We start from the raw sequence: 15,336 nt of genomic DNA on the forward strand, positions 1-15,336 counted from the left end.
ACCCCTGTGGGTGGCTGGGGGGCCACCTGACCGGAAGGGGCAGGGCTTAGGAGGTACATAAGGGTAGTACCTGAGGACATATGGTGAGTATAGCCCTGCAAAAGGCAGGAAGAGGAGCTCCTGAGCAAGACGGCTGCAGGAGAGGGACTGACTGATACCTGAGCTTCCCGGAGAATTGCAAGTAAGGAGCTTATAGTTTGTAGGGACGTGCAACCCAGTATGTGGAGAGTTTAATTATACAGCCAGTAGGCTTGTGTTTATGTTTAGATTATACTGGTGGACTGGGCATGGCTATGAGGGGTGAATGAGGACCAACAGGGATGCCCAAGGAACATTTGAGGCATGGATGGGCCAGGAGGGCCCACCTGACATGAGAGTGGCAGGACTGGGACCAGCAGGGTCTGGGAGGGATCTACTGGCAGTAGGACAAATGAGGGCTTACTCTTGGACCTTAGGGCATCCTCCTTTTTTTCCCACCAAATTAATTAAGTCTATCAAGGCATGGCAGGAGAGAGAAAAAGGAAGGTACCCAGGGAACTGGAGTGGGGCAGGAGTCACATGGCCACCAAGGGTCATCATGGCTGCTCCTGGAGGCTTGATCCTGTCACAGACTCTCTAACTTTTTAATTTTCAGCTCTTCATAACATGCACATTTGGGCTGGAGTCTCTTGCATGGCATTTTCAAAAATGCTTGTGTGACTTAGGAGTAAAAGTCCCACTGACTTAATTACTGAAATGACTAAAAATGGCCACTTCCGTAGCCCTTGCTTGCACTGACTAGAACTACTTCTCCTCCCAGCCCTCCCCAGTGATTGCTGAAGACTCTGTGTAATGGGGAGCCAAGGGCTCCTATTGCCTTAAGAGGAGAAAGGTAATGGGGCAAAGCCTGCAACTGGGGACAAACAGCTCAGCAAGGGCCAGTGGCCAACAAGCAATCAGCTAAAGAAACACAAAGGCAGGATCCCTAAAGCTACAGGTGACTACTCAGGAGCAAGCACCTCTGCAATAAGCAGCAGGCTGAGCCCACAGACATAGTCAAAGGGGAGAATGTGGGGATGGCAGATGAGGGCCGGCTGCCCATTGAGCCAGGGACGGGTGCAGCAGGTCAGAGAGATGCCTGACCAGAAGAGGTGGGGCTCGGGGAGTATAAACCCTGGTTCCAGAGTCAGAACAGGCAGTCTGGTTTCCTTGTCTGCAGAGAAAGGAGTTTCTGAAAACTCAGGCTACTGGAAGAAAGGCTGCAGACCTGGGAAGCTAGGGGCTAGGGGAGAGCTACCTGAGAGGGGAAAGTGTTCATAGCAATATAGAGACCCAATGTGGGGGACTGAGTCCTAGCGTGAAGCAGTTTGCTTTTGTTTCTGTTTTGACCAAACTTTTAAGAGTTCAGCTCCTGTTGAGTCCTCCAAAGAAGGGCAATGTATTTCCAAAGTGCCCAGCTGCCACTATGACAGACCTTCAAGCATTTGTACCCCAAGTACTGTGCTCCTGTGAAATCTGGCATGACAATGAGTGGTTTTCAAATATTAAGTCTCCAGTGCCTGTGGGCCCTTTTTCAGCTACTACTTGCTTGTTGTTCCACCTCTCCAAATGAATTTGGAGGCTGGAGCATTTGATGCCTAGTATCAAATCTAAATCACACCACTGTTTGTCCTATTTTGCCAGCTGAGAAGTGAGGCATAGGCTCAGAGCACTAAACAAATAAAAAATAATGTACAGCCCCAATGAGATGCGAAATGGTGACCTGAAGCCTCTGCTGGTGTCACAGCATAGCTTCTTTAAAGTCCTGTGTAAACAGGAGATCAGATTATTGGGCCTCTTGCAGCTCTCCTACCTCTCAGAAAAGCCATCTGTCCAATTTCACTAGCTTACTGCTTATGTCCAATTTCTGCCAATTCTCCTGCCCAATTTCACTAGCTTATACCTTATGTCCCATGGAGATGCCAGCCTTAACTCTTCCTTAATCTTCAGCATACCATTTTAATTTTTCCCTTCCATTTCAGTGATCAAACAGAGCTGAAACTATTCATTTGCCATTAGTCATTTAACCAGATTCTTTTGCTGCTAATACCCACTGACAGCTCTGACAAGCCAAGTGAGTGATGAGCGGAGGACTGATTGAGCTGGAATGTAAACAGAGCACATGGCACAATGGTATAGGCAAAGTGCTCTGATCTGTCATGGACTGAAGTTCTGAGACATTTAGTTGGTCTTGAACAAAGTGAGAAAGTTATTGCTAACTTCAGCCTGAACTTACCCACACTCATAGGGCATTTTACATACACATTGTGACTGCTGCAGTTTCTCCCATGGCTGACATTTAGGTTCTGTCAGTTCTGTTTTCACAGTGGGCACTACAGAGAAAGAACAGATGAATGATCACGGGTCAGAAAACCAGGTTGAAAGTATCCTGCTAGTTGGGTTAAAAAGGCATTGGATTATAATATTTTGGCATGACATTATAGCTTGCCTCTTTTGTGGCAATTTTCTACTGCAGAAAGGGAATCGGTAGAATTTAAACATATAATATACACTGCTGAGAGCACAGCGCTGAATATTGATGCAGCTCTCAGCCCAGAGTCAAACCAGGTGGGGGAGAGGCACTTGTATACAATCTTTAACTCCCTGCACAGTTCTACAGTGGCTGCCAATTTCCGTTGAACTGAGTAATACTTAAGAACAAATTAGTAATGTTGACAACTGCACCATTGTTACGCAAACACCATTGTTATGTTTACATTTGTTATGCAAAGTTTTGGAGTTATCAGCTACACAGATATGCATGCTGGAAAGAATTGCATGTCTCTCAGTATGGAAGTGCAGCCAATGAAAACTACAAGTGTCTGCATGAAATCCTTTATCTAAACTGACTTTAGATAGTCCTGGTAGAACTCTCGAGATTATGCTTGGATGGTAGCCTGAGCCAAATGTAGAAATGAAAAATGGGTTTGCTAAACTAATATTCTTGAGTTTTTCTCTAGCAAGTAACATAAGGACTTTTCTAAACCTACATAGTGCTGCTATCTATACAAGAGTGATGTTCTATGTGCATGAAATACTGTATCTGCAGTATTCTACCTTTTACAGTATAGCTTTACTATTGCTAAGCAGAGCTACATTCTTTTTTAAAAGTTCACACAAATTTAGACTTATTTCAGCAAAATACTCTGAGGGGAGGGGAGGCAGAGAATTGCAATGCTGTAATACAAATGCTAAAGTTAGTCCTATCTGAAATTGTACTGTAATATAATTGTGTTGCCCCCTTTTGGAAGATTACTAGAAGACCTGGTCTTGCTTCTCACGTGTAGTTATTTCCTTAAAATAAACTATCTATTGATTATTGTCCTCACTGCTTTATGTAAAGCTAATTATATATACACATGCATAATGGATATTCCAGCTTTTCAATTTTTGCTTCTTAGTGTTTTTTCTAGTACATTGGCATTTCCTAGCTTATGCATTTTCTTTTGTTTGGATTATTCTTTTTTGCAGCTCTTTGTCAATGAAAGTATAATGTGAGGCTTATTACATATGTCTGCATAAGGCTGAACTAAAGCCATAGCCACTAATAAACTTCAGGGGGTTCTATGCAGCCTGTAAGTGTAGTTGTCCTTTGAACATCACTGAAGGGAATTTCAGCTTTCACATTTTTGTAAGAGTTTCTAATCATTATCTGTACAAAGGGTTGGAATACATGGAGCAACACAAGCTGATTACAATCAGCTGGTAGGGTTGAAATGAAGAACAGCTTGCAGTTCAACAATTTTAGGAAGAGAAGTTGCACACAAACTGGTTTAAGTCATCAGAAACTGGTTTAAGCCTGTGCACTGAACTTCTGCTCTATTATATAAACTGGTTTAAAAATGGCTGAAACTGGTTTAAGATAAACCTGGCTGAATGTAGTATCAGACTTAACTGATTTGGGTCAAACAGGTTTATGAAACTTCTGTCCCAGACCCCTTCCTGGTTCAAGTTCTAAATCACAGTTCCCTAGCATCCCAGCATGCTTTCCAGCCCTGGGCTGGGTTATGCTGGTTACTCCAGCAGAGAAGGGTTGGGGGGATGGTAAGGTAGGATTGTTTCTCAATTTAATCTCTGCTGCTTAGATTAACCTGAAAAGACTGAATTGATTCAGCATCAGACTTTTTGACTGTCTGTACTTAGCTTAAAGGTAGGCAGCTGCATCTGAAGTGTATCCCAGGTAGCTCTTTTAAAGCCTTAGGTTGGCCATATGTGGTAGCGTGATGTGAGTGGAGAGGAACTGGGTATGTTCCAGGTTGTGGGGCAGAGGGAAGGTTACAGGATGGTGGAGTTCTTATGAGGTGTCCCAGGTCAACTCTTGCCTATGCCTTGCTTTTTCCTTGATTGTGGGAAAACTTGTGGGGGTGGGAATGTCCCCTCTGTAGCCAGCTGAGGCAACAACAATGGGAAGGAACTACTTGCTAAAATGTTAGCAACCTAATTCTGCCCCAGCCTGCAGGGAGGTGTGAGGGGGCATATACAGACACCATGAGAAGCTGTACCTGGGGTGAACATCATGATAATTGCAGCTCCTAAGCCATGAGAGAAGAAGGGATTGCATGCTACTTATTCACTTGATGTAGAATACTGCAGTACACTAAAGGAAGTACTGTTAATTGTTTTATTCAGACCAAATAGTATAGTGGCTTACCTCTTCTCATGCACTGGATACTGTTCACATCAGGAGACCACTTGAGACTGGGCTCACACATTATAACAGCTGCCCCTTCCAACTGCATGCCATGCGGACAGGACAGAGTCACCTTCTCTCCTACCTGGTATGAAGTTTTTTGTGGCTGTCCCTTCATATGCGCCCCCAGAACAGGTAAGACGCAAGAAGTTTCTATGGAAGGAAGCATTGGAGACAGACAGAGGAAAGGTGAGTCAGAAGCTTGTGGAGAAAGCAGTCCTACATCTCCTAACTTGCCTTAAATTTCTTTGGCAAGTCTCTTGTCCCTGCCTAGTTAACTGAACAAGAACTCTCCTCTGTTGCCTCACATGTGTACTCTACACAGTGTGGTTGATAACATACATAGGCTAGTTATGGCAAGTCTTGATCACAGATCCAAGACTAAATTGATCGCAAAATGTCATTCTGTAAGAAATTAACCACCTACTCCTATGTGCATTGTCCAGGTATACTTCTACCTCAGGAGTATTATGCAGGTGTTAACTTGTATATTACGAGAGTTTATCTCTTAATTCATTCTCCATTTCTAGAAGGGGGATATGAAGGAGGACTTCAGAGCACTTCACTCCTATATAAATTGAATAGCCATTCAGTTACCTTGATGAAAATCACAAGGGCTTACAATCCCTATTCTCCAGAATATAGACTAATTGCCAGAGACGGCCAGGACAAAATTACCATTCTAGTATAATATGAATTTGGCTAGATGCATTGTGAGACTGTTTTCAGTCTTTGATTTCCTCCCATCCAGACTTTAGGGACCAATTGTACATTCCATTATGACAGTTTCTTCATTCAAGAAGAGAAAAAAGCAATTTAAGTCTGATTCTGTCTTGAGAGCTAGAAGGATGCAGCTGTAGGACAAAGCTTTACTAGGGTTCAAAAGTCAACTCTAAAATAGTAGTTTTCAATGAAAACCAGTTTAAACCTACTCTGGCATCGCCTGTTCCCAGTGTGCCACTTTAAATCTTCGCCACACTTAGCAGCAGGGTCACCGACAAGGGCGTATCCATCTCTGCAGGCATAAACAACACTTCTCCCAACAGGATATGAGTTTTCAGCATCCTGAAAGAAAATGAATAATGGAATCTTTAGATCCCTAGTTAGAGATATGTAAGAAATGCCAAAAATATTGAACTGGTGTTGATGCTATTTAAGCTAAAAGGAAAATGTGTGCACAAGAACAAATGCAAATAAGCCAACTCTAAATAAATGTATACTACAAATTAGAAGGCATCTCATGATCCATACATTGAGGTTCTACAACAGTCTTCCAGTAGAATCAGTGTGGGGTTAAAAACCTGAACTAATTTAAAGATAGAGATTGACTAATTTTATCATGGGATGTCTACAATAGCAAGGAAATGCATTCAGTGACCCAGGAGGTGCCTTTCCATCCTATATCCCAAATGTTTTGGACTTCCAAGAAGATCTGAGAACTATATTGGCAAACACAGGATGTTTTTTCATTATTCAATCAATGAATGAGCATGAAGTTAGGCACATACATTTGGAATGGGTTGCCTGGGTCACTGAGCCCAATCTGAGGAACACCTGCAAGTGCAAACCAGAAGGATTAATGAGTGAGGAGGAAAAAAAATCCTTCCTTGCCACTGCAGGTGACCAGCAAAATACCCAAAACCTGGGACTGCCAGGTATTTTTGCATTACTGGAAAAGTCTCCTCTATCCCCCAATGTAGGAGCTACAAATTATTAACATGGAACCAATTGATTGTTGAACCAATATTTCTTAATCTATCATGCTGTCCCTTCTATAAATGGCAAAAGATTGATCTTAACATGATTCAGGTTCTTTGGCCCCACTGCTTTGTGTGGAAGATAGGAGAAGTGAGATTTTGGAATTAAATAATCCTCTAAATTTCAATATAAATTGGGGCCAAATCCCCCCAAGTCTGTCAGGTCGGTAGTATTGGTAAAGTAAAGGCTTTAGGATTAGGCAATGGCATGAATGATGCATGCCCCCAGCAGTTGGGGGCATACGGCGGCAGCGGGAGGGCAGTGGCAGTAAGTGGGGGAGCTCCCACAGATGCTAGTGGTACTGTTGGTGGTGGGAGGAGAGTGGTGAGCACTGGCTAAGTGACTACCCACAGTTGTCAGCGGCGGCTAGTGGGAATCGCAGACTACCCACAGATGCCGCCAGCAGTATCGGCAGCAGGGTGGTGAGTGGCAACCACCCGCAGGCGTGGCCAACAGTCTCAGCAGTGCCTTTTTGTAGGGGGTGCATCTCCACGCTTGGGGGTGCACATGCACCCGCGTGCACCTCCTACGCACCGGCCCTGGGCAATGGATTCTATTTTAGATATACAAACAAAATTGGTTTACCAATTAAGGATTTTATATTTCTTCAATGGTGTTGGACCCAGTCTTGCAACAGCAGGTAGTTTGGCACCTGTGTTTGTGCATAGTCCCACTGGGAATGGAGACTGTGGCACAGCTACATAAAAGGTACTGCAGAGTTGCCAAATTAGCTCTGCAATAAAGTCTCCGCATCTATGCATGTGGCCCTATTAGGCCACACTAAACTAATAAACACCACCATAGGTTAGTACTTGTCAACTCAAGTACTATCTTGTGTTGGTGTTATTTAGTGCACTACAGCTCGCATGTAGAGACTGGGACAGAAGGGTGCTTCAGTGACGGGGCTCCCTGCACTGAAGCACCCTTATGCCTCAGCAAAGCCCCTCTGCAGCACATTGACCCAGGTCAGAGCAGCCCCAGGCTGACCCCGTCGGTCCCCTCTCAGCCAAGGCTGCTCCAAACTAGCTCAACATGCTGTGGATCTGGGTGCATGTGTAAACATGGCACCTGGGAGCAATAAACTCGGGTACGAACTGTGCTGGAGTTTATTCAGTTGCATTAATAGCATGTATAGATGCACCCAGTGTAGCTTAATGCATAGGGCACTAAATTGAGTTAGGAGGCCTAGGCCCCTGGCAGATGTTACCTGTTAATCCCATTTTAGATAGTTGTCTGAACATGTGGCTGGGGTACTAATAGTGTGATAAAATGGGAAATAAGACACAAAATTATTTTACAAAATGTGTAGTAATTTTGTGGCTAGTAGTAATGGTGCAATTGGGAGCTGATTCCTGATTCCAAAATTGTGCATTTTGCCATGCCTGTGGATATGTGCATGTCCCTAGATTCTGCTCTTAGTTCTACCTCTAAATTTCTGTGGGACTTAGGCAATAGTGTCATTTCTCTGTGTCTCTTTCTCCTTTCATTCTTTTCCTGTCTTCTCTGCTTTATATTATAAACTCCTTGTGGCATGGTATAGCAGGCTTGGGTCCCAGGGGCAGCCATGACACCCACCAGTGGCCGTGTGGCTTCTGCTCTGTTCTGGGCTCTGTAGGTACCTTTCTTTTTCTCCCACCTGCCATGCTTTCATGTAAATAGTTAGTTGTGGGGGGAGTGGGGAAGGAGAAGAGAGGCTACCTTGGAGTCCCAGATCAAGCCTTCATCTGTCCATCAGCCAGCAGGTCCCTCCTAGACCCCACTGGTCCCAGTCCTGCCCCTCAGGTACTAGGTGGGCCTTCCTAGCCTGTCTGTTCCCCCTGCAGGGCACCTTTTACCTTAAGAGTTATTTGTGGCCTCCTGTTCCTACATGTACATCCATGCCTTGTGGCTGTTACCAGTTATCACTTCAGGCCTTCTTGGGCCCCCATGCCCTTATTCGGGCTTCCCCCTTCCCATCTTTAGCCCCTTTAATCTGGCTGGGTCCCTCTCAGCCTAGATCCACTGCACTGGACCTGACTTTTGGGCTCTAGCCCCTGTCCTGCATCCTCTTGGTCTGTGGGCCTCTGGGCCTGGTTTTGCCCCTCTCCCTGCCCTTCTCTCTTTCTGCCTGCCTAATCTTGAGCTCTGGCCCCTGACAGGGCTCCAAAACCACACATGCTCCCTGGCCACCAATGTGTGCAAGGTGTGCCACTCAGGCACTCCACTGTGGCTAAGTCACAGTGCACCCTCTGTGAACTAAACCTCAGTGTGCCCTCAGGTGCCCCTCTAGTCTCTTCATCACCCCTTATAGTCACATCTGGTTCACCAGTATAAAGCTTAACCAGAAATATAAGCACACTGGCTATAATTAAAATGCCCCCACTCTGGGTCCTACTGCCTGCAAAGCTGTAAATCTCTTACTTGCAGTCCCCAGGGCAGCTCAAGTGCCAGACAGTCCTTCTCCTCTAGCCATCCTTCTCAGAAGTTCCTCTCTCTGTTCCCTGCAGGACCAGACTGCCCACTCTGGCTCAAGCCCTGGGTTTATATGTATCTCAAGCCCTGTCTTCTTTGAGTGAGGTGGCATATTAGCCTTGGCACAGCTGTCTATCTCTGATTCTAATGGGCAGCTTACTGTTGTTACTTTGGCTGCCACAGCAGTGTCTTTTTTGTTTCAACAGGACTGTGCCCTCGTCCTACTGCTGGGTGCTCGCAACCAGTCCCTGGTGCTCTCTTTCCTTGCAGCCAGCCCTTCATGAGCAGTCTTCCTCCCAACCTGGGGACCTCCCTGCTATTACTTGTTCCTTCAAGTAACAGGAGCCCTCTGGCTCCCTGTTACAAATGGACATTCTCTTACTGTAGACTAAGACTAGCACAGTGAGGTCCAGATCTGTTGCAGCACTTACACACTATGACAGATAAAAACAGAGAGATTGTTGCTGTTCTAATAACACAGAACCTTGGCTAACTTGTAAACTTGTTCTTGGAAGAAGGTTCAGAGGAGGTCTTCGTATATCATTTTTGGATTTAAACTTAAGACAAATCCTATGAGTCTATTGACTGCAGCTAGAATCAGAACATAGATCTAAAGAGATTTACTATATAACCTACTTGAACAAATCCATTTTCTAAGGAAGGTGGTTGTGGGCAGGATTCTGTAGGCATCACGGACATATCGAAGCAGTGGGGTTCAATCAAGCTATAAACAAAAGTGAAGGTCATTATTATTTTCTCTAAGCTTGAGGTTTTAGTCATAGCTTCCAAAAAGCTGCAGTTAGGCTACAGTAAAAGTAAGATGACTTCAAACTTACTGGTTTTACCCTTTTTTTTTCCAATTCAAAGCTTTTGAAATGACGTTATAAGTCGGAAGTCAAAGACAATGAATTGCTGCCTGAATTCAGCAGATTGTACATTACTTCAAATCAAAATCATGATCTCCCACTCTGTATTCACACCCAAACACTTCCTATCCACTTACCGAAAATGTTGGAGCTCGTCATCTTCGCACTGTTTGCTTTCATGCTGTTCACCAATGCAAGACTTTCCACCCCCACTAGGGGGTGGATTATTACAGGTTCGACTCCTTGACTTCCTTCCTCCTGAGCAAGAGGTCCAAGAGGACCAGCAATTCCATTTTCCATCGATGACTCCTGTATAATTTTAGAGAGAGTTCACATTGGAGGAGTCCACTGGGTACTCTGTTGCATTCTCAATAGCTGTTAGTACTGGTAAAAGGAGTGAGAAGCAGTCAGAGCTAATGATGAGTCCAACCCATGACTGGAACTGAATCCCAGGTCTCAGTGCCTCAGGCCCAAACTCTCCTCTCACTCATTGCTCTTGCACTGGCATAATTCCACAGGGTAGCTCTGCATTTTTAAGCATGTAAATTGTTCTGCTACCCCTCACCCAAAAAAAATACTGACCAAGTAACATAAAAATCATGGGAATCTGTGGCATACTGTAGTATAACAAAGCAGGGGTAAGTGGGACGCCAAACCTGTAGGCCTGTGCGAAGCGGCTAGTATTCACTTTGAATTCGGCAGATTCATGGGACATTGATTCAATTTGGTGATTTGAATCACTGTCCCGAATTGATTCAGCCAAATCTGATTCGGAGATTCAGCTGCTGCCGAATCTCCGAATCAGTCAGGCCCATTCCCCACCCCAGCCTGGCAATGGCTGCCCCACCTGCCTCATCTCCTGGCTCTTTGGAAAAAAAAGCCTTAGCTCACTGGGTGCTGCTGGGTGGGGAGGTGATCCCTGCTGCCTCCCACTGCTCCACACTGTGGGGGGCTCTGCACAAGCCCTCTGAACCCCTCCCACTCTCCCAGGCCCCCCATGGGTGCCCTGCCTGGGCCAGCTCTGGCTCTTTAAGAAAAAAAAAAAAATGAGAAAAGCCCTGCAATCACCGCTCCTGCCCATGGGGGTGATCCCTGCTGCCTCATTTCACGTGGAGGGCCCTGCATGAGCCCCCAAAGCCCTGAGGCCACTGCAGGAGTGGGGGGTGGGGTCAGGGGGCTCATGGCAGAGCCTCCCATTCAGCATGGGGTAGTGGGGGGCATCAGGGATTACCCCTCACACACCCGGCAGCACCCAGTGAGCACCGGGGCTTTTCTTTAAAGCACTGGGAACTCAGGTGGGTGGGGCAGCCATGGGTGGGGGGCTGGCAGGGGTCTCTCCATGGTCCTCTCCCTCCTCCCCCAGCCCCCCCTGCCTCCACCCCAGTACGTACCAGCTTGGAGTCTGGCTGCAGCTCCCTGCTGCAGCCACCAGGGACTGTCCAAATCATCAAATCTCAATCTTTTCCGAAGATTCAGAGTTTTGAATTGATTCTGACCTTTAAATTGGTGCCCAGATTCGAATCGGATTCAGCCACCAAATAGGGCCGAATCTCCTCCAAATTTAATTGCCACCCAAAGCTTTGCACAGCCCTACAAACCTTGACACCACCCCAGAAGGAGATGGTGGCAAAGAAATAACAACGGCCACCACTGAGACATTGGAAGTGTAGCCCATGGTGCTGTGCTGTGGGTTACTGCTGCCCAAGGTACTCAGGAAGCACATTATGCTTCTGGTAGCATGCTTCATACTTTTGATGGTCTGCCTACTCATTTAAGTGACTAACTTAAGGCATCTCATTTGAAAGTGCTGGCTGCATTGACTTGATGTTCCCAGTCGGTGTCAGAGCCACAATTAAACCTCAGGAGTACTTGTCCCCACATGCTATGTTCAGGTCAGTAGGTTAACCTCCTCTTCAAGTTTGCCAGCAACCAAGACTTTTACACTACTTACATCCTGCAGTTAAAGAAATGCCACATATGAGCAGGGAGGAGAAACAACTACTAGTTGAGAGCTATTAGGGAGCACCCCTGAGAATGCAGCACATGTATAGGGTAGTGGGAATCAGTTTGGGAGTTCAGGGTTTTACCTTAACCAATCTATCCCTGAATAAAGATTTTTGGTTCTAAGAGTATCAGACAGTAACACTGCAAGCTGTATCTTGACCCAGAATTTCACAGTTATTGCCTGTGCCATTTAAGGGGGGGGGGGGGGGGGAAGGGAGAAATACATTTCAAAAATATATATTGTTTTCCTTCTTCACTCCAAAAATCACCAGAATGACAAATGGCCAGTTTTATACTCTGTGAAACAGAAACTTAAAAAAAAATAAATGTTAGACATGTTAATCTGCTGTAGTGAAAAGTTGTATTTCTATCTGTTATATTGGAGCAAGGTGGTGTACAGACCCAAAGCCTAGGAGAGAGCAAAGTCCCACCTCATTAATCTCTTTTCTTTTGTCAGTTGGATGCCCACAGTAGTCACCTTGACCTGTCCTTCATGTGTTGTTAGTACCCAGTATCAGCTGCACATCTGATCTGAGCAACAGCACTGAGAGTATCTCTGCAAAAGCAGAAAAGTACTCTTTAAACTTGTGAAATCTAAAAGCAAATGAGTGCTTACCTGGCTGGTCTTGTAAAAGTGTTCCCAGTTCACAAGCTGCTCCAAAAGTATAAGGTTTGCAGAAACAATGGCACTGAGTTCCTATGACAGCTGGTTCACCACCATTTTGACATGGCTGACATTTGCAGGGATCATTTTCAGCCAGGTACTCTTCAATGGCTTGTTTCAAGTAATACCTTTTGACTGAGGCACAGGGCACTTCCTTTACCAGCTCATATAGTGGTGTTAGCTATATGCAAAGTATACACCATTTTCAGGGAATACCTTTTTTTAAATAACACGTTATACAAGATACCAATACAGTTATACACACTGTACAACATCATCTATGGTTCTATGATAGTTGAGTATGTGACACATATTGTTGTGGACCTGGATCTGGCTTGTAAAGTTGAAGTTTTTATCAGTCTGTAGTAGCAACAATCATTAGATTTCAGCCACAATCAAAGTCAGCTCTAACATTTGTTAATGTTCCTTTCAGCTCAGCTGTTTACAAATAGTTCCACCATGGCTGTGTCAGAAGCCTGGCATAATATATTTAAAAACTGCACTAGCAAAAGTTCACACTTGAACTAGTCCCAGTCTAAGAAGCTGGATATTTAAATACCATGTATTAAATTAATTTTACAACGATCAATTTTATTATAGGGGTGTAGGTTGTAGCTGTGTTGGTCTAAGGACATAGGCAGACAAGGTTCCTTGGGTGAATTTGATATGGTCTTATAAAAGATATCAAATTCACCCAAGGAACCTTGTCTGCCAATTTTATTACAAGTATTCTGATAGCACCTTCCACAATCCTATGCTTCTGGGCTAGGGACAGACATTCAAAAAGCCTGAGTCTGAAATGATTCAATCTTTGCAAATTAGTCTAATCTGGCTAGGCTGAACCAGCTTGTAACCAGACAGACATTCACTCTGGACTGCGGAAATTCAGGCACATGCCTGCAGTGGCTCAGGCTAGAAGCTAAGGGACACTACAGCAGCCCTCCCTTCCCTTCCAGAGTGCTGAGCTAAGGGGTACGTGGTGTAGCCAGGCCCTCGCAGGACCTTGGATTAGGGAGGTCTGTCTGCACCATCCCAGGCTTTTTTCCGCTGTCTGCTCAAGGGGTGGGAGTATTGCCAGACTCCAGCCCCAGGCTAGCACTCTGAGGGCAAGTGTGGTGTGCAGTGCAATCTCCCTCTTCCTGCTTCTTTATACTGTCTGCAGCAAACTGACAGTCAAGCAAGCCAGCGGGGAGTTGATAACAGTGTTTATCACCCCATCAGCAAAACAATAGCCTCTCTCCATTAGTTTAAACTCTTCTTAAATTACTTACCAGCTGCCCTGTTGATTAGCCCCAAAAAGCCATAAGCGGTCACTGTTCTGTCTTTCTGTCCCAGTGAAATTGGAGACACACATACACACAGACACCTCTTGGCATTAATAGCTAGCACACCACATGCCTAGGGTCCATGGGGCTGGGGTTTGTGCTGTGGGAGATCGGAGGGGGGATTCCAGCTTGAACAGTAAGGGGGAGGTAGGTTAGGGGGAAGCTAGGCAGACCCTACTGTGCCTGCGGTCTCTGCGAGTGCTCCAGCCAGGGAGCAGAAGAGAGTGGTCAACTCTGCTGTGGAGCACAAAGCGCTGCCCAGCCCAGAGAGCAGGCCGGGATGCTGGGGGAGTCTGGTTTATCTTAAACAAGCATGGGGTCTGGGACAGACATTGCATAAACCGGTTTGAGCCAAATCAGTTAAGTCTGATACTACAGTCAACCAGATTTATCTCAAACCATTTCAGCCATTTTCAAACTGTTTTATGTGCACTGAACAATTGTTCTGTTATAGCTTTAAACCAGTTTCTGATTACTTAAACCAATTTATGTGTAATGTCTGTCCCTAGCCCTAGAGCTTGCACTGACTCACTCAGCTTGCTGGCAGGATTCTCCCTTCTGTTTTCATACTATCCTTGATATTTCAGCATGATGATGTGGACACAGAGCTTTGCCTGCAGGGATCTAGACCTTTATCCTTAACTGGAATTACCTTGTTTCCAGTGTGCAGTTGTCTTAACTTAGTTTTATAAAACAACCTGAATAGAAAATTGTTTCCACATACAGCTGGAGCTGCTTAACCTATCTAATTTGATTATGTCCCCAACTTAGAGGAAGCTACCTTCTTTAGCAAAATAAAGCAACATCTTACCTTTTGTTTAATTACTCTGGGATAATATTTCACTGATCTGGCCCACTGGGAATATCTCTCACTATTTCCAGCAGGATTATCCAAGTCTAGAAAACTGAGACTGGCAACAGCAGATGGACTTCCTCCCTCTACATAAGGCTCACCTTGAATCCGATTATTAGTGCTTCCTATATATTCCAGGATCAGAAATACAAAAGACAGAAGCACTGTGATTTTTTTTGAATGAAAATAGGAATTACTCATTATGTGTAAATAAGTGTTCTAGGAAAGAATTAAAGGGCTCATCAGCATAGAAATCTCAGCCATAGATCACATATGCAGAAGCCACATTCAGTCCCCGACTCCAATGAGAGACTCACGGGTGGGGGCCCATTGTACCCCCATGAGCCCAGGGACCACCAGGACCTCCCCAAGTGGACCCCAGGACCCCTGATGAGTCCCAACCTACCCAAGGTAAGTAAGGGCCCATGGTAGGAGGGAAGTAGCCCAGCTGTGGGGCAGCTGCGTGGAGCCAAGGAGGGTCACACACCCCTGGTTCCTACTTGACCCAGCCCTCCAGGGAGCCATGCGATTGGAGCCACCCAGTACATGAGATGGGGAAGGGGGGGGGTCACTTACCTGTCCCCTCATTTGGTGCGGGGAGGGACCCCCAAGAATGGCTCAGCACCACTGGGCCCTTCTGCACATGTGCATAGTTTAAAAAGGGCCTGGCAATGGCAGAAGCCGCATTCAGTCTCCAGCTTTGGCAA

At 45.5% G+C, this 15,336-nt stretch overlaps 1 protein-coding gene across 1 annotated transcript in view; it reads right to left on the bottom strand.

The window, feature by feature from the left end:
* C7 (complement C7) overlaps positions 1–15,336 on the bottom strand; it is a 53,445-nt gene that overhangs the window by 10,634 nt on the left and 27,475 nt on the right. Inside the window, exons 10-16 of the mRNA XM_006277876.4 lie at positions 14,588–14,754; positions 12,404–12,632; positions 9,921–10,092; positions 9,554–9,641; positions 5,641–5,773; positions 4,670–4,861; positions 2,255–2,351 (exon numbers count right to left, since the gene is read on the bottom strand). Of these exons, the coding sequence (XP_006277938.1) occupies positions 2,255–2,351; positions 4,670–4,861; positions 5,641–5,773; positions 9,554–9,641; positions 9,921–10,092; positions 12,404–12,632; positions 14,588–14,754 (1,078 nt within the window). The remainder of the gene's footprint in view (positions 1–2,254; positions 2,352–4,669; positions 4,862–5,640; positions 5,774–9,553; positions 9,642–9,920; positions 10,093–12,403; positions 12,633–14,587; positions 14,755–15,336) is intronic.

Source organism: Alligator mississippiensis, chromosome 3 (genome assembly GCF_030867095.1).
Source record: "Alligator mississippiensis isolate rAllMis1 chromosome 3, rAllMis1, whole genome shotgun sequence".
Classification (NCBI taxonomy): Eukaryota; Metazoa; Chordata; order Crocodylia; family Alligatoridae; genus Alligator; species Alligator mississippiensis.